This window comes from Typopeltis vanoorti, chromosome 1 (genome assembly GCF_054136105.1).
Source record: "Typopeltis vanoorti isolate ZY-2024b chromosome 1, IOZ_Tvanoo_1.0, whole genome shotgun sequence".
Classification (NCBI taxonomy): domain Eukaryota; kingdom Metazoa; phylum Arthropoda; class Arachnida; order Uropygi; family Thelyphonidae; genus Typopeltis; species Typopeltis vanoorti.
Window position 1 is genome coordinate 187874937 of NC_143549.1, and position 20658 is coordinate 187895594.

At 38.2% G+C, this 20658-nt stretch overlaps 1 protein-coding gene across 1 annotated transcript in view; it reads right to left on the reverse strand.

Annotated features, from left to right (window-relative positions):
• LOC150110713 (uncharacterized) overlaps positions 1-20658 on the reverse strand; it is a 410078-nt gene that overhangs the window by 28299 nt on the left and 361121 nt on the right. The window contains exon 17 of the mRNA XM_090395888.1: positions 18610-18661. Within this exon, the coding sequence (XP_090252014.1) occupies positions 18610-18661 (52 nt within the window). The remainder of the gene's footprint in view (positions 1-18609; positions 18662-20658) is intronic.

Genomic DNA, 20658 nt, shown 5'->3' on the forward strand with positions numbered 1-20658 from the left:
TATATTAAAACTCCAAAACCACACTCTTCTCCCCCCCCACCCCACCATACCAAATCCATTCTATTACCATTTCCATATATCTATGGCACTTCAAAAAAATTGCCAAAAATCCTCAAAAGAATACAACCTTGTAACCATTTACAGACATTGTAAAAAATTAGCACATCCCATTTCCACTCTCCCAGCAACGAACCACAGTTCCTAAGCCTGACAAGTGTCTATCAGGTACCATACAACTGTAAGCTGTCCTGTTATGGCCACACAGGCAGGATAGCCAATGTAAGAATTGTTGAACACAAAGACTATATCTAGTTCCACCACTGCAGCCAATCAGGGCTTGCTGACCATGCCTTGGTCAGCAAGGCATGGTCAGCAATGTCCTGTTATGGCCACACAGGCAGGATAGCCAATGTAAGAATTGTTGAACACAAAGACCATATCTAGTTCCACCACTGCAGCCAATCAGGGCTTGCTGACCATGCCTTGGACATCCACCATAAGATATGATGGAAAAAGACCACCTTACTCCATAGGAGCAAATTTAAATATGAAAGACTTTTCTTAGAATTTGCCTCAGTCTTAAGGAACTACACAAACCTAAACAATTTTGGTTGTATAGAACTACCACAAATCTGAGAAGCAACTGTCCTGAGAACTTCAGTCCCCATGTGTTGAGGCTTAAAGAACTTAGAACTTCAGCCCAACAGCCAAGAATACCCATTCCTGTCCACAAGAGGGCAATTTAGGACTTTAGACTTGCCTTTTGTTGTTCTGCTTCAGTCATACAAGGTGACCCAAAATGTACCTATCAAGTTTAAATCCAATTTTCTCTGCAATTAGCTGGTATAATTAGAAAAAAAACTTTGACACATTATAGCCATCAAGCCATTTGTGTTTCATTTGTATTTTCTTTTCATTTTGCAGGGTATGAAAAATGTCAGCCTACACTACTGTGCAGTAGGTATTCATCATCGAAGAGTACATTCAATCATCAGAAAGCCCCAAAAAGGTTAGGAAAGCAATTCAGGTAAAGTTTGGTGTCAAAGTTAGACCAGACAGGCACACAATATCAAACCTTGTCAAGAAATTTTGCAAGACTGGGTCAGTGTTAGACTATCACTCTAAAGTGGCAGGCCTTCAACAGCAAGGACTGAAAGAAACATTGAAAAAGTTCAGGAAACATTTGAAAGAAGCCTGAAAAAGTCTACCAGGAGAGCATCTCAAGTGTTAAGGATCATATGCGCAGTCTTCAGTGAATTCTCAAGGAAGATCTTCATTTGTTTCCCTATAAAATCCAGACCCAACAGATGCTCAGAGAGGCAAACAAGCAAGATTGGACTTTGCTAATGCAACGAAAACCAATTATGTGCCTCATCTGGTTTTCAGATGAGGCACACTTTTGGCCTGATGAATTCATGAACAGGCAGAACTGGCAAAAATGGGGATCAGAAAATCCACATGATTTGGTTACTTCAAATCTTTACCCAAACCTGTGACTGTGTACTGCGTCTTGTCAAAAGTTGGCATTTTTGGACCTGTTTTTACTGAAGGGACCGTATCTGCACTGAGGTATCGAAACTTGCTTGAAAACAATTTCATTCCTTTCTTCAGGGCTTCTATGGTTCTGGTCTCACGGGTCACTTTTTCATGCAAGCTGGTACTTGGAACGCAATCCATTTTCCAGCTTCTAAATGAACATTTCCATGGGAATGTCATTGCTTTGGATTATCCAAAGCAGTACGAAAGTTGAATCAACTATTCACCAGACCTCAATCCTTTGGATTTTTTTTATGTGGACATCTCAAAGGCAAAGTGTATCAGAACAATCCAAAGACTTTGGAGGAGCTAAAGTCATCTATCGAGCATGAAATCTTGGCTATTCCAATAGATATCCTCCACAAGGTGGTGTACAATTTTGTGATACAATTGTGGAAGATGGTCGAGATTGAAGGTAAACATATTAAACATGTTGTAATATAAATGGCATAAGATGCAGACCTTAATACACTTTGGATGAGATTTGTATGCCTCCTTGTTCAGGAATAATATAGCATTAAATTTGGTAGGTACATTTTAGACCACCCTATACTTATCTTATGTAGTGCCTACATGCACATATCAATTTCTTCATTGTTCCATGATGATGGCAGTTTGACTCTGCCCAAATATTGGAATATTAATTAAAAGTATTCTAATTAATATATAGTGTACACTGTAATGTCTTTAAGTAATATCATTATATAAAGCCTTGCTATAAGAATGACTTTCTTATTCTTCCCAGATTCTTTAATATCATTTTTGTTTAGCTATTGTATATATACAACTCATCTTTCTGACATTTTTCTTGTTCTCTACATTAGATGACGGCCTTATTTGGACAAACCATGAAACAAATAATTATATAACATGACCCACAGAACATCAACCACCACTACCCTTAATTCCGACCTCTAAGCCATCTGCCAATGGGGCTCAGATAACCTCGTCAACTTCAACGCTAGTAAAACCCAGTTCTGTCTTATTTCTCACAAAAAAAGAACCATTTTCCCCCAGCATTGTTTTCGATAACACTCAAATTCTCAGACAAGATGAAATTTCTCTTCTCAGAATTACCTTGACATCAAGCCTCTCCTGGCATAAACACATCACAACCATTGCATCCTCAGCTTCCAAAAAACTAGTTTTTCTCTTTTGCTCAAGACCCTACTTCACCTCTAAACAGCTGTTAACACTATACAAGTCACAAATTTGCCCAGCTCTCGAATACTGCTCTCACATCTGGAGTGGGGGGCTCCAAAAAGATCCCTCAAAATGCTTGACTCAATATAGAGGAGAGCAATTAGACTAATAAATTACCCATCCCTCACCAACTCGCTCTCCCCACATTCACATAGATGCTTGGCCTCTGCAATCTGTATATTTTATAAATACTTTCACAGGAAAGGTTCATCTGAAACAGCATCAATAATTCTTCCACCCTGTACCAAGCTAATTGGAACACGTACAGCTGCCGCCCAACATCCTTTTACAGTACACCTCGAAACCCACAGAACAAGTTTCTTTTCCTCCTCATTCATCCCTGCTACTGCAGTACTGTGGAACAGTCTTCCCCCAGACGTATTTCCCAAGGAATACAACATACAGGTGTTCAGATCAAATATAAACAAGTTTCTCCTTTCACAACCCACCACCCATATATAGTACTAATGTACTATAGGTTGTCCAGCCAACCTCCTGTATATGAGCCCAACATATAAAATTAAAAAAAAAATGACCACGTGGACTACGGATCTTTAAAAAAAAGGTTGCAACATGCACTCTTTAACTCCCAAGGAACACCAGACTAATATTCCTCTTCAGCCTGCTGTAGATGGTATTAGCTCACCTACTTATTTGTTATCAAAACATCTGGTTATTCTTCTAAAGGAGCACATCAGACATATTTCCTTCATCCAAAACTCGCAACACTTTGTAGAAAAATTAGGAGACATTTCTATCTTCCCAACTGACATTCTAATTAGTCTAGATATCATATCTTTATTCAAAAATGTTCCTGTAGATGAAGTTATGGCATTTATAGATGATCTGTTTCCTCCTGACATCACTCAACTATTTAGTCAAATTACTTCCAATGGAATGGGAAAATCTACAAACAACTATCTGGCCTTACAATGGGAAGCCCTCTATCTCCTACATGTGCTGACTTATTCGTGGAAAACTTTCAAAAAGATTTCCTACTATCTACAAACCCAAAACTGTCACCTTGGTGGAGATACATAAATGATATATTTATAATCTGGAAACATGGTGTGGCTGAGTTACATCATTTTCTTTCATGTATTAACTCCTTCCATCATAAAATTAAATTCACTTTAGAACTGAAAAATTATCTTTCTTAGATGTTTTAATTAAAAAAAAAAAAAAAAAGCTGAAGGAGGCCTCTCTCTCTCTCTTAGCATACACTATAAGCCCACTTATACAGGTCGTTACCTACGTTTCTCTTCATTACACCATATATCGCAAAAATTTGGTTTTATACATATGCTGAAAAAACAGTGCAATTCCTATTACAGGAAATGAGGAAACACTCAAAGAATTACATTCTCTTCTCCAACTATTGTTGAGCAATGAATATTCTAAGAAAATGGTACAAAGAATACTATTCTCTATTCCTGATCCACATCAAATTCCTGACATTCGCTACAGTGCCTCAGTTTCAATCTCTTACACTTGTAGACTTTCTCTCAAAATCATAAATCTCCTGAAATATAATGACATAGGAGTGGCTTTCAAGCCCATTTCACCCTCTGTCCAAAAAGAAACCTAACTTTTCAAAAATAGAAGAAACTGGTGGTGCCACTTGTTGTATCTTTTTGTTGTCGAAAGCGGCAACCTTCGTTAGTGTTATGTCAACTGTTTATGACATTTGTTTCATTGGAAGTCAAGTTATAGTGGCAAGAGTGACAGTGTGTTTTGATGAATGGTCAGAAAATGAGTTTCAAACAGAGAGCTGCGATTGACTTTTGTGTTAAACTTTGTAAAACTTTTACCCAAACATATCAAATGCTTCAAAAAATATACAATGATGAATGCTTATCCCGTACTCAAGTTTACGAGTGGTTTAAGTGATTTCAAAGTGGTCGTGAGATGCTTGGGGACGACGAAAAGCCGGGCCATCCAAAAACTGGACTGAGCAAGGGTTAACATCCAAAAAGTGCGTGATTTCATCAAATAGAATCCGAAATCGTCTGTGAGATTGACTGAAGATGAATTGGGGATTCCAAAATCAACTGTGCACAATATTTTGACCGAGAGTTTGGGCCTTCATAAATTGACTTCTTCCCCCCCCCCCCCCCCCCGACTTCATTTGCCGATGAAAGGAAAGCAATACAATACCATTGAAAACGTTCAAGCAGCAATAACCACGACCCTCAATAGTATCCCAAAAACCGATATATAAAAAACTCATTTAACGAATTAATTGACCGTGCCAAACGCTGTATCGAAGCTGAGGGAAGTATAGTGATTGAAATAAATGATTTGAATAATTATTATTGGCCTGTGTTTTATTTTCTATCAAAAGTTCTGTTTCTTTTTGGAGAGAGGGTGTATGAGTTCTGTTATGTTCACCTAAAGACCAGAACCTTTTCAATAAACATCCTGGAGTTTATGATATTCCATGTTTTTGTGGCCTTGCTTACATAAGGCAAACTTCTAGAAGTTTGGAAAATTAAACAAAAAGAGCATATTGGAGACATTAATAACAGAGAAGACAGCTCAGGCCTAGTTTTCCACTTCTCCCGCACCCATCACAATACTGAATGGGACAAGAGCTCCATGCCTTACACAGAAGATAACTTCAGCACCCACAACATCCAAGAGTGTAGGATGGTTATCCACTCACAAGGCCCACTTGACAGAAACCAGGGAATGACTTTATGTGATATTTGGAAGCCACTTATTAGATCTTTCCACATGTCAGACTTTAGCTTTTCTGCCAACTATCATGCATACCTACTTGAACAATGAACGACCTATGTCAGTTTCCTTTTTTGTTCTTTCTAACCCAGAAGAAAAACCACTAGCATATGTGGCGAAACATTAATCCGTTTTTCTCATAGAGCAGCTCATCTGTTACAAGTATGTTGGTATGCACTCCCACGAAATATGGTAAACACAGACTAGAGATAAGAAATTTTGTTGATTGAAAGATACACTGCTTGGAAAGAAGTCAATGGTCTGAGGAACAAATAGCCATGTTGCCTGCCTTAATAAGATGGACTCCTTTCACTGCAATGACTGCTGCAATCCTACAGGGCATACTTTCCATAAGCATACGATAGTGATCAATCGGAATTTTTGACCATTCTTCCTGTAGCCATGTAATGAGGTCCTGGACTGTTGTGGGGGTGGATGTCCCTTGACCTCACCTGATGTTCCGGTTCATCAGACAGATATTCAATAGGGCTGAGATCAGGGCTCTGTGGAGGCCAGTCAAGTGTAGTGATGTTCATATCCACAAACCATGCAGTTACAGCAGCCTTATGACACAGTGCATTGTCTTGCTGAAAGAGAATGATCAGTTCCATAAAAGTGTTACAAAGTAGGAAGCATTGCATTGTCCAGAATATTCAGATACCTCTTGGAGTTCAATGTTTGTGATGCCACAAACAGAGGTCCGAGGCCAAACCAGGATCATACCATCATATTTCCACCTTTGAATTTCATAGTTGGGGTTACGCACTCTGGTAAGAGACATTCACTAGGCATCAGCCACACCAAAGGGTATAGCATGATTTGTTACTCCATAATACAGCTTTCCAAGCTTCCATGTTACACTGTACACACTCTTTACACCACTGAAGACAACACTGCATGTTGGTTTGGGTAATGTAGGGCTTGAATATTGCAGTCCTGCCATGGAAATCCATGTTGTAAGCTCCAGTTCTGAATGTTTTGGGGCAAATTTGCATTCCAGTCAACGCACAGTAATCTGCAATCAACATGCATGCGACCAAGAAATGGAGGTTTTTACATGTTACCTTTCATAGCACCATACAGTCATGTTCAGTGAGTGTGATGGGTCATCCACTGTGGGTAGTACTTGCAGTTGACTCCCTGCGCTTCCATCTAAGTATTGTATTAGTGATTGTTGACTTGGGATGGTCCAATATGTCAATAATTTGCCAAACAAATAGGACTGCAATGGCATCCAATCACAATGCCTCATTCAAACTCCATCAGTTCCCTTCTCACAGCCATTTCATTCAGACATAGTTGCACTGACTTGGGAACTTTTATATTCCTCCAATTTATATCGGCTACAAACATGTGACGCATTACATGCCGCGATGCATCTTGCCCATGGGGGTGTCCATTGATTTCTTTCCAAGCAATGTATGTAGGAATCAGGAGACACTAAAAGATTCTGTTGATAGGTTTTGGAAATTTATAAAATGTATGTGATTGGATTTCTGCATTCTTCTGCAGTATGGTAGTAGTAGTAGTATCGTAAGTCTATTATCTGTTGCATATGATGAGGGTTGTAGTTATTCAATTTCATTAATACTTTGATTGTGAGAAGCTCATACTCAAAAGATAAAGGACAACAAATAGTATGTAGTCAGTTTAAATAATGATTTGACAATTCTGATTTTCTGGGAAGTGTGTCATGCATGAAGATTCGATGATTTGGGGAGGGGAGGATAGAGTACCAGAGGAGTGCTTGCCTGGTTTTATGATAGAGAGTATGGAAATGGCAGTGAAAATGCCAAGGGACTGATAGTAATGGTTGGTATAAATAACCTGAAAAGTAGCATGAATTATGTCCAAAGAAAGACAGTGTGCATGTTGCCCCAGTATGATAATGTGGAATATAGGAAAAGGGCAGTGATAATGAATGAGATAACAGGGAGAGTGTGTAGGAAGAATATGTGGATATGTGTGTGGAGTACATTTGAGGATAGAATAGAGCTGTATGCAAGAGACAGATTACATTTTAATGTAGATGGACACAAGCATTTGGAGAGACTGTTGTTTCCTTGGTGAGTGTGTCAGAGTAGGGAAACTAGAATTGCATGGGTGGAACAGTGTAGGAATGACCTTATATGGGGATAGTGGATTGAGTAATGAGAGAGTATACACTATATTACACAGCCAGATGAAGTATGAGGGGTAATAATGGCTATAAGAATAGTGAAATACACTGGATTTTCTGTATACAAATGCTAAGAGCATTAGAAATAAGGGAACGAGTTTGTGGTAATGACTGACTCAGTCTCCCCAAAGATTGTTGTTATCAGTTGCTTAACTGAAGAGGATATTCTAATGAGAATAGAATTTGAAGGATATAGCATATTTCGGCAGGATAAGAAAGGTATAAGTATGACACTCCATGATAAGTTCATCTCTTATCATGGAGTGTTAATCATGATAAGAGATGAACTGTGTCCTCTCAGGAAATAACACAACTACCCCCCCCTTCATGGGCAGTGCATCATGCCATGTAATGAGTCACATATTTGTAGCTGCTATAAATTAAAGGAATATGATGCTACAGTCATTGCAGCTGTGTCTGGATGAAATGGCTGTGAGAAGGGAACTGAAAGTTTGAATGTGGCATTGTGATAAGATGCCATGTTGAAGGACTATGTGTTTGGCAAACTGGGCCATCCCAGGTCAACAATCAGTGATATCATACTGAAAGAGAAGTGCAGGGAGTCAACTGCAAGTGCTACCCACAGAGGACCACCTACCACATTCACCGAACATGACCATAGTGTGCTACGAAGGATAGGGGTGTTGAATGCAGAGTTCCAAGCATTCTGCACAAAAACATTCAGGACAAAGGTTCACAACATGGGTTTCCATGATAGAGCCACAATACACAAGCCCCCACATTACCTGAGGCAAAGAGCATGTATAGTGGGATGTTTAAGCTTGGAAAGTTATGCTATAGACTGAAAAATCATGCCATATCCTCTACCAAGCAGATGCACAGTGAATGTCTGTTATCAGAGTACGATTCAGATTCACCTATGAAATTCAGATGTGGCAGTGTGATGATATGGCCCTGTTTTTCCTGGTTTAGCCTTGGACCTCTGTTTGTGGTGCCATGAATGCTGAACTCCGAGTAGTATCTGAACACTCTAGACAATGCCATGTTTCCTATTTTGTGGTGTTTCTACAGAAGTGTCCATTGTCTCTATCAGCAAGACAATGCACATGTCATAAAGCTGCTGCTGCTGTAACTGCGTGGTTTGCGGACTGTGGACATGAATGTCACCACACTTGACTGGCCTTCGCAAAGCATGATGTGAATGGCTGAAAAGAAGGCATTCTACCAAAGATAAAAACTTGGATCCAAATTTCATCCTTTCCTATTCTTGTTCCATGGTCACTTCAACATTGTAACTTGGAAGGAGAATTGGTTAAGAAAATGTATATATGATCTCCCAAAAATAGATAAAGAAGGCTTGTGTATGAATTTTCTCACACAAGAGTGTCAAAGTTTCTATCTTATATATTATTATTATGTTTTTTTTGAAACCTCTCCTCGGATTTCTCTACTAAATAGAACTTCAGGTCTCTTTCAGTTTTTCTACAATATTTTAAATATTCACATTAAATTGAAGGTTCCTGATACTTTTTACTGCCAAGCAATGCAGATTTTTAGTCATTTACAATATTAGCTGTCCATATTAGCCATGTTTGTGAAACAACTTGTAAATAGATGAATTGACATTAATAAAACTTAATATTTAAGACTTTAAATTGAAATTAACTATCACTTTTAATTTTGTTAAAATGGATAATAAAAACTACCACTTAATATGAGTTATATAATTTTTAATGCCAATGGTTTTAATTACTACTCAGAATATTAACTGAAGTTCATCTCCCACGAATGTCATTTCACACTAATCTGTCTTCTGTTTAGTAATAATTCACTATGTGAAGTGCATGCTTAAGTAGGGTTATCTTAGGTGCATGTAATTTTGTTTCCTGGGGATATTCCTGGAATGCTGACTATGGAGAGAGGTTGAAGAAACATGGATCGCAGAGTTTGGTGGATAAGAGGAAAAGAGGTGATTATAAAAAGAGCAGAAGATGAGAGGGGAAAAACCAAAGGCCATCCCTAGAAGTTGTGTAAGAGTGTGGTGAATAGATTTTTTACATGGAGAATTATCAATGAATAGAATGCATTACCAGAATATGTTGTTAATGCATGGAGCGTTAAGTACTTCAATGTAATTATGTAATTAGTACTTCAATATCAACATATGATTCAATATGTTAGATTTGTTGTCAGTTGAATGAACCTTCCATGAAGAGTCTGCAACTACATGGAGGGTGTAATAATAATAATATTAATTATGCTCATGAGTAAAACTCTAATTAAGTGGCATTTGTTTATTAAGCTACACATCTTGATATTGCAGATGTGTGTGCCTCTGATGGCATTATGCGTTAATTTCTTAAACTTTTCCCTCTCCATGAAATGATGACATATCTAGTAGAACTACTTTTGAATGCCAACAGTTTTAATTCTCAGAATATTACTTCTTTGCACCTGTTTGTAATGGATGAGAGATGCCAAGTGATGGTACTGGTTCTTTTCAATCTTTTTTTTTTAATTTCTTCTTTCTATATTATTATTATTATTTGACCTTCATTGAGTCGGAGACTCATCATGGAAGGTACACACTATTGCACATAATGCTCATCCAACCGTGCCTTAAACCAATTCCATGTGTCTACAACACACTCAGGCAATGCATTCCACTCACCAACCACTCTCCATGCAAATAACATGCTCCTCACTCCTCTGTTCACACTCTCCTTATACAGTTTCCAGCTCTTGTTCTACTCTCCTCTCCTCTCCAATTCTGTGAAAAATCTCTTTTATGTCGACCCGATAACAATCCCTGACTGGCTTACATGTCTCAATCACCCCCCCCACACACACACACACTCTTCCCCCTATTCATGAGGCTCTGCAACTTACATTCTCTCAATCTGTCTTCATACTCCACATTCCAAAGACCACTGACTACCTTTGTGAATCTTCTCTGAACCCTTTCCAACAAATCCTCGTCACCATGAAAATCCGATGACCAAATCTGTGCACAATAATCTATATGAAGCCAGATCAAGGTCTTATACAAAGGAATCATAACCTCTTTATTTCTGCATGTCAGGTTCCTCCACATCATTGCAATTATCCGATGTGATGTTTTCACAACTTGTGCAATGTGGCCCCTGAATTTCAGATCCTTGTCCACCATAACTCATAGATCTCTCATCTCCTCTACTTCCGTTAAAGTTTCCCCACCAAGTGGTGTATACTTTGCATCCCACTGTTGCTTACCAAATCTCAAAACCTTACGCTATGCAACAATCAACTGACAGTTCCACTTACCTGCCCATATTCTTCACTCTGGTTCTCTTTCTGAGTCCACTTTTCTTTTCTATTCTTCAAAACATCATCAATGGGATTTCAAAATCTACCATTATGTTTGCTGTGGATTGCAGCTAATGGACACTCAGAAAAAGGAACCTTAGTAGTATTGCATGTGCTGCTTTAGCTGACTGCATTTATGAAGGCAATCAATCCTGGATTATCAGGCCAGGATAAATCAGATAATAGGCTTAGTGCTAGTGAGACTTCTTCCCAATAGTCAAAGACAACCTAAAGACTTCCTACAGAGATGTCACTGAATTATGATGGAGAAAGAAACTCTAGTTTTCTATTTTTGTGTGCATTTATTGCTATCCAAAAATAAAAGTTGAGCAGCTCTCAGATGGGAACTGTAGACTAAAATACATAAAGAATATTGAAGAAAAAAATGAAAGAGTTTGAGAACAGGAACCAAACATTGGAGATCCAGTGGCAAGCCTTGAAGAAAACCTTGATTGATTCAGCCAGAGAGGCATGTGGTGAGGTTGTCTGCAAGGATAGAAAAACCAGAACTCCATGGTGGACACAGGAAGTTAAAGAGGCAGTGAAGGAAAAGAAGAAAGCATATCAAAAGTTCCTGGCAAATAAGTCAGCTTTTGTCTTAGAGAATACAGAGACAAATGTAAGAAAGCGAAACACTGTGTAAAAATAGCTAAACAAAAGTCATGGGAGGATTTGGCAAGAACATAGAAAATAAATATCAAGAAGGTGGTAAGATATTCTGGAGGTTGTTGAAGAAGCTTAGAAATGGAGGAAAGAGTGCTGTAAAAGGAGTTAGAGATAATAAAGATGACATGAAAACAGGAGAAAAAGATATCGTTGAAGTATGGAGTAATTACTTCGAAAAATTGCTAAATGAAACAAGCATGACAGCACAGTGGTAAAAAGCATTCAACTGGTATACAGTCAGGAGTACATATCCAGACATGAAGTAGAAAAAGCCATCAAAGGCTTGAAATGTGGAAAGGCAGCAGGCGTAGATGATATTTGATCAGAAATGCTGAAGTATGGTGGTATTATTATTTTTATTATTATTCAGGCCTCCATGGAGTCAAAAGACTCATCGTGGGAGGTCCTTCCTAAGAACATAAAGTCTGTCAGGACTCATCGAGTGGAGGTTCCCCCTAATAAACACAAAGTCTATCATACCACTCCTTAAACTCATTGACCATTTTCGCTCTCACCATTTCATCAGGCAATGGATTCCATGGTTCAACCACTCTCCAAGCAAAGAAACCACTGCTCACCCTCTTGCTCACAGTTTCCTTTTGTAACTTCCAGGGATGGCCTCTTGTCATCACTCCTTCCTGCTGTTCAACCAAGCGAAAGAACTTCCCAGTGTCAACCCTGTAACCACCTCTCAACAGTTTAAAAGTCACAATATCACCTCTCCTTCTTCTATCCAAGAAAGTCTGCAGTCCACATTCCCTCAGCCAATCCTCATAACCAAAATTGTACAGTCCTGAGACCATCTTTGTCATCTGTCTTTGAATCATTTCCACAGTTAATTTATCCCTTTCAAATCCTGGGGACAAAATCTTAGAACAATAGTCTGTGGTCTGATCAGAGCCGTATACAATGGAATGACAACCCTTTTATCTCTGCAGGTCAGTGTCCTTCTCATAATTACAGAAATCCTATGATAATCCTATGTGTTACCTTCACCACCTTTGCAATATGTCCCCTAAATTTCAATTTCTATCAATCATCAATCCCAGATCTCTTGTCTCCCCCACTTCCTCCACTATAACTCCTCCCATAGAGTAAGCAGCATCCCATTGATGTTTCCCAAACCTCAAGACCTTACATTTTGCTGTATTAAACTGATACCCCCATTCATTTGCCCATTATCAAGCTTATTCAAATCCTCTTGCAGGGCTACCACATCTGCACTGTTACTAATAATTCTTCCCAGCTTTGCATCATCCGCAAACAACTGAATATCCCCTTGCAATCCACTGGCAATGTCATTGATATAAAGGTTAAACAATATAGGTCCTAGTACTGAGCCCTGTGGGACCACACTTGTAACACTCTGCCTCCTTGAAACTGCTCCACCATACACAACTGTCTGATACCTATCAGACAGCTAATCCTGAATCCAGTTGACCAATCTGACATCCAGATCCATGTGCTACAACTTAAATATCAGCTTATCATGTGGAACCCTGTCAAATGCCTTCGCTAAGTCTAAGAAAATTGCAGTATATGCCTTTCTCTCATCTAATGTTCTTGTAACTTTATTATAAAAGGCTAGTATATTCCTAAAACAAGAGCGCCCTTTCACAAATCCATGCTGACTCTCACAGATAACATTACCCTCATCTGCCCATCTGTATACGGTCCCTCACTACTTTCTCCAAGATCAACTACTGATAACACACAAACTGGCCTATAATTAGACTCTTCTAGTCTGCTACCGCCCTTATGCAATGACACTATCTTCCTTCCATTCCCTGGGCACCTTTCCTGTAGCCAGACTTTCATTGAAAAGGCAGGTTAAAGAAGCTGTCAGTTCTTTATCAGATTCTCTCAAAACTCATGATGAAATACCATCTTGTCCCACAGCTTTACTGACATCCAGAGTACTCAGTATCTGAAACACATTCTCCTCCTGTAACTCTAAACCTCAAACCTGCCCTATCTCTCTCTCGCTCTCTCTTTCTAGCATTAAAACTGACTCCTTCAGGATGAAATACTCCAATAAAGTGTTCATTGAACAATTCCACTGTCCTCTGCATCAGTCACTCTATTCATATTTTTATCCCACAATGTCATTCTTCCACAGTCATTTCTCCTCCTAGTGGCCACATTGCTAAAAAATTCCCTAGGACTTTCATTCAATCTTAGGGCCAATCTTCTCTCATATTCCAGTTTCGCCTTCCTTACCACACTAGTCACTCTTCTGGCCTGTGTCTTATATTCTTCATGCATCTTCTCTTCACCTGTCTCCTTATATCTCTTGCATAGCCTCTTTTGCGCATGCAATTCCTGTTTAATATTGTCATCCACTTTACTCCAAATTGTGTCCTCTTCTTCACTCGTGGTATACAACTTACCATTGCTGCTAACAAATATTCTTTCACAATTTCTCATGCACTAATGATATCCCAGCCTTCCAATTCCTCCCTCCATGAAACTTCTCCAAGTTGACGTCTAAGACTATTATAATCACCTGCCTTATAATTCCACATAAGTTCCCGTCTCTTTGATACTCCTACATGTCTATTCATTTTCCAAGTCAAAACCATATGGTCACTCTCTCCAACTGGTGGGAGAGATGTCATCTCAGTTATTGTCAACTCTTCTGATGCTATAACCAAATCCAAAACTCTTGAACCCCTTGTTCCCTCTACATGTTGCCTAAGACATTTGTCCCTCAAGAATTCTAGAAATTCCATTTCCCTATTGCTACATGCATCTTCCTCTCTCCAATTTATACTGCTGTAGTTAAAATCTCCAATAACAATCATTCTTCTTGCACTTGCCAAACTTAACTGTCTAAACATCTCCCGGTCCCCAGTCTCTGTGCTCCTGGGTCTGTAGCAACACCCCACTAAATATCCTGTCTTGCCTGCCTCTACCTCACACCATATGCTTTCAAAATCATTTGTCTCATTTATCATAAGCAGTACCCCACCACCACGCTTTCCCCTCCTATCCTGCTGAAAAATGCTGTACCCAGAACTTCTATTCCTGTTATTATATCCTCTTCTGTCAACCATGTCTCAGTGATCCCAATAATTTTTGGCCAGGCTGATGCTATCTGCACCACCAATTCCTCTCCCTTATTCCGGATACTCCTGACATTAGTATAGAGCATATAAATGCCGTTGTTTCTATACCTAGCATTATCCCCTCTAGACTCCACTGGGCTCAGTGTTACCTGATGTCGTCTCCCTTCTCCCAAGTATCCATTCCCACAAGAGGCCACCCCTGCTATCATCCTCCTTGGGACACATTGACTCGTTCATAACAGCAATCTCTCCAGATGCCTACGTCCTTCCTCATTCAAATGTAAGCGGTCTCTCGCATACAATTCCTCTCTTTCCTCAAATGCACTCCAAGCATCCACATATATAGCAGTCCTCTCTTGTCACACATTCTAGCTATTATGTCATTCAATATTACTGCTCTTCTGCTCAGCTCGTCATTATCATACCTAGGCAACACGCACACTATTTTCCCTCTCTCTGTCTTCTTCCGTACAGCCTCAAGCAAAAATCTCACATCTCTCGCTGCCCGACTTACATTACCACTCAAGTCATTTGTTCCTACCATCACAATCATCTCATCCACCCTTTCACCTCTCTTTGACATAGCCACCCTTTCTATTGTTCCTCCTATCAAACACTCCTCACACATCCTATCTTGAACACCACGGATCATTGAGTCCCCATACATTATACCTCTTACCATTCCCTCTCTCCTATTGTTTCCATTCTCTCATCTTCTTTCATTCCCATAGGTCTCTCTCATTCCCTCTCCTCTACTGCTATTCTCTCTCTCTCTCTCTCTCCCTCCTAGCATTCTCACACCCCTCTCTCCTACTGTTTCCATTCTCTCCTCTTCTAGCACTCCCATACACCTCTCTCATTCCCTCTCTCCTACTGTTTCCATTTTCTCCACTTCTAGCATTTCCATATCTCTCTCTCATTCCGTCTCTCCTACTGTTTCCATCCTCTCGTCTGCTAGCATTCAAATACCTCTCTCTCATTCCCTCTCTTCTACTGTTTCCATTCTCTTCTCTTCTAGCAACCCCCATACCTCTCACTCATTCCCTCTCTTCTACTGTTTCCTTTCTCTCCTCCTCTAACACTCCCAAAATTCTCTCTCTCCCCCTACTTTGATTCGGCTTGCATCTATCTCTTCCATTCTCTTAATCTTATCTTTCATGCTTCTGCTCTCATTCACAAGACATTCCACCTCCTCTTTCAGCTCATCTATCTCCCTCTGCAGGTCAGTCACTCTTAATCTAAATTCACTCTCCCAAACAAAGCCATCACCTAAACTTTCACAGTCGCTCACGCCTTCCACACTATCAACTATTACTTTCTCCTTCATATATATTTTTTTTCCATTCTCTCCTATCACACTACTTGTCTTCCTACATTCATTCCCCATTCTTAGAGCAACAAGTTCGGATATTGATATTTCTAATGCACTTATTTCCTCCCACTGCCTGCATTTTGCGCACATACGCTCTCCTTCACAAGCCACATATCCAATTCCCCGACACGCGTACATGCCTCAAGTACTGCATAGTTCAGAAGGCCTGGATATAGGAACGAATTTCTGATGATTGGAATAGAGCTCTAATAGTACCCATATATAAAAAGGGAAATAAAACTGAATGTGAGAATTACAGAGTTATTTCCCTACTGAGTGTTCTGGGCAAGATTTATGCCCGGAAGTATACTTGAGAAGTATACTTGAGAAACGGGTGAGAAGAATTGTGGAAGAAAAACTTGGTGAAGAACAAGCTGGATTCAGGCCAAATAGAGGCTGTCAGGATCAGATCTTCACTTTACAACAAATAGTTGAGAAAGCATGGGAATATAACAAAGATCTGTATTTAAGCTTTGTCAATCTGGAAAAGGCTTATGACAAGGTGCCAAGAGAGAAGCTATTCAATACGCTACAATTATATGGTGTCAATGGGGCATTATATCAGCAATACTTGGTCTTTATTTAAGTTGCAAGTCAGCAGTTAGAACTGAAGGAAGTACAGGAAGATGGTTTAATGTTAAATCTGGTGTGAGACAAGGATGTACATTATCCCCTCTGTTATTCATTATCTATATGAATCACATTATGAAGGAAAGTGGTATTAAACATGATATCAGAATTGGAGATGTTAATGTCAGCTCTTTGCTTTATGCAGATGATGTTATACTTCTAAATAAATCTGCTACAAGTTTGAAAGATTCCCTGACTAAATTGAATAACTGTTGTAATAGATATGGTATGAAGGTCAGCAATAAAAAGACAAAGACAATGAAAATAGGTAGAATCATTGAAAATGTCAACTGTGTTTTGAACGGAGAACCTGTGGAACAAGTAAAACTTTGCATCTAGTTAAGCACGATTTTTAGTGAAGATGGTAAATTAAATTATGGAAATAGACAATAGAATCAACAAAGTTGGTATGGTAGGAAGTCAACTGAATAAATTCATATGGAATAAGAGAGAAATTAGTCGGAACACTAAATTAGCTGTACACAAGACAGTGTTCAAACCAGTTTTAACTTATGGATCTGAGAGCTGGGTCAGAAGTAAAACACTTGACCAAAGACTAGAGACCGCAGATATGAGAGTCCTGAGAAAGATTAGAGGTATGAACAGATGGCATCAATGGCAATATCATATTAAAAACGAGGATATTAGGAAAGCACTTAATATTGTCAGCATCCAGGAATGCATTAGCAGCTAATCTCAGGTGGTATGGTCGCTTAAACAGAATGGGCGAGGAAAGATTAGCAAAACAAGTGTTGTCTGCCAGGTTGGCAGGAAAACGACCTACAGGAAGACCAAGATATAGGTGGATTGATATGGTACAAAGTGCCGTAGACAATAGAAATATAAGATCTGATAATGTTGGAGTCTTGACAAGTAACAGACTGATTTGGAGGAAAATTGTAGATAAGAAGTTAGTAATGATGTAAATTTTTCATGTAGTACTATCATATCCTGTACACCCCCTCGAGGATACATGTCAGGAATATGATGATGATGATGTGCGGCTATGAGATGGGTGTATAACTCTGACAATAGATCTAAATCTATTGTCAGAGTTATACACCCAACTCTGTTGTCTGTTGTCAGAGTTATCTGACAACAGGTTTACTGATTGATAAATAGCAATGATATCATATAGTACTGCCTGAATGTAAAACAAATATGAGATGAAAATTGCTATAGACAAAATCCTTCTGGGGCATCATATACAGTTTTTGCATAATATGTAATAGGAAACAACACATAGTAATCCCTCAATTATCCAATCACACTGGTAAAGCAATTTGCTGGTTGGATAATTGAAGAGACAAGATAACTGAAGTCACAATTACTGGTGCAATACCAGATGTAAGTTGATATGCAAACATCAATTCAAGGGTTAATCAATTAAAGGTTCAGTTATTCGAAAGCTGGATAATTGCGAGATCACTGTACTTCACTATGATTTTAAAGTAGTTTCATGCTCAGAGTTGTTAATGTAAGAAGCTGATAAAAAACAAAGAAATTAAGGAAAATTCTCATATATCACAGAACAGGATAATAGTAAGAGTGAAATGAGGTATAAATGTGATCAGCAAACAGTAATCAAACCAGATATGAACTTTTGGCTTAGAACAGATATGTAAAAATTATTTTACATTCTATGTAAAAGAAATTTTTTACACACCATACACTTAAGCTTTTTAAACCTGAAATTTTACAAGGTGCTCATACATATGAACATAAATTAGCTAACAAACAGATTTCATGCTAATAGATAAATATTTCAATTTCAATAATAATTTTTAAACAGAAGACATTTAAATAAACAAGAAACTTATTTTTTAAAAATAAGTTTCTTATTTGATATTATTGATTTCTGTTGTATCATAATATCAAAAAATCATAACTACAAGGACAAAATGACTCACATTTAACTGGTGTAACAGTTCATCTTTTTTAACAAAATCTGGACTTGCTATTCTAAAACAAAAGAAAAAAAAACCTGTTTAAATAACTACACTTATAGTTTAGAAATATGTACAGGTGGTGATATATTTAAATAAATATTGAATTGAATATAAATGGTATTGAATCGAACACAGATTGATAAGAAAATAACTATTTATTAACTTAAAAGCTAATATTTCGCTCGTATTATATCAAGCATCTTCAGAGCACACAAACAAAGTTTGTTACAAATCCGAGACAATCACAATTTGGGGTATTCAAAGCATGACCGGCACACAGGATCAACTGGAAAAAAACAAAGGTACTGACAGAAGCTACTATAAGTCAGAGGGGTTGTTCTTGGAAGCAATAGAAGCCTTAAAACATACTCCAAACCTTAACAAGTATGGCTGTATAAATATATATAAGTATGGCTGTATAAATCTACCAAAGATTTGGGAGACTCTCGTCCTAAGACCAAATTAATATTTATTTTGATTTAATTTAATTTTATTCAAAACTTTCAAGGACTACTATATTTTTTTCAAAACTTTGGACTACTGTTTTTTTTTTTTTTAAACTTAGATGGTGCCATATTAGGACTTTAGTCTTGTATTGCACGCTGCAATTACTTATACTAGCCCCACTGTTACACCGAATTGTGGTTGTCTTGCATTTGTAATAAACTTTGTTTATGTGCTCTGAAAATTCTGGATATATAATACCAGCGAAATATTAGCTTTTAAGTTAATAAATAGTTATTTTCTTATCAATCTGTGTTCGATTCAATACCATCCATCTTAAAAAGGTGCCAAGATACCAAACTGTTTAAAAATTAACAAGTTTCATTTGGTCAAAGCCTAACGTATTTATAAATGAGCGAGTTTAGCACTATGACGGGAACAGATATATGCTACTCGCCGAGAACTTTCAAAAATAAATTCTTCGATCAGTGCGCTACGTGATATACTATCTGACATTTTGAAACTGGAGCTATGGGATATCCTGGAGAGAATCTCTGACTCTACAGCCAATAAAGAAATCGCTAGAGTTAAAAACCAGCACCAAAAGAAATTTGAAATCCTCCAGCAATGCAGTGCTACGCAGTGGCTGCAATTACATCAAGATGGCGTCGTTGTGAACTTATCATCATTAACCTTAACCAAAGAAGCCACAATGCATTGACACAATTTTGCCATTACTCCTAAAGAAGTTCCAAAAACCAAAATAATGGCTTCCGATGAACGTAAAATATACGATCTACCTCCAGCAATAGCCAATAATATTAGGTTAGATGTGGCCAATATCCTAATCCATTCTAAGCCTCCCAAAAATAATATCCCACATAAAGAAATAATGGCTCTAAAAGAGCTACGCCATAATAACCACGTTACAATAACAAAATCAGACAAAGGAAACACAACTGTAGTAATGGATACAACAGAATATGAAAGCAAAATGCACACACTTCTCCAAGACCGGTCAACATATCTAATTATAGAATGAGATCCTACCAACTCACAAAAGAATAAGGTGTGCAAGTTATTGAACAAAGTCACTTCCTGGCCAAAAGAAACAGTCAACAAACTCAAACCCTTTCACATTAAAACACCCAGAATATATGGAGTTCCAAAAATTAACAAACAAGGTACACCTTTACGCCCTATTGTAAATAGTATAAACAGTCCTACATATAAACTAACTAAACATTTAGCCAAACTACTAGCCACTTGCACAAACAATTCTCCCTCTTTTGTTAAAAATTCTACCCACCTAAAAAGTAATATTTTAGAAAACTGCAGCTTAAATAGTTCAGATCTAATGTGAGTTTTGATATCACCTCATTATTCACTAATGTACCACTGACTGAAACACTTAACTTATTAAATTCCCAATTTCCCCCTGATATATTTCAGCTATTTAAATTCACGGTACAGGCAGGTTATTTTACATGGAAACGGAAAATATACAAACAATTAGATGGGACAGCTATGGGATCCCCCTTTCTTCCTCCTTAGCCAACTTCTACA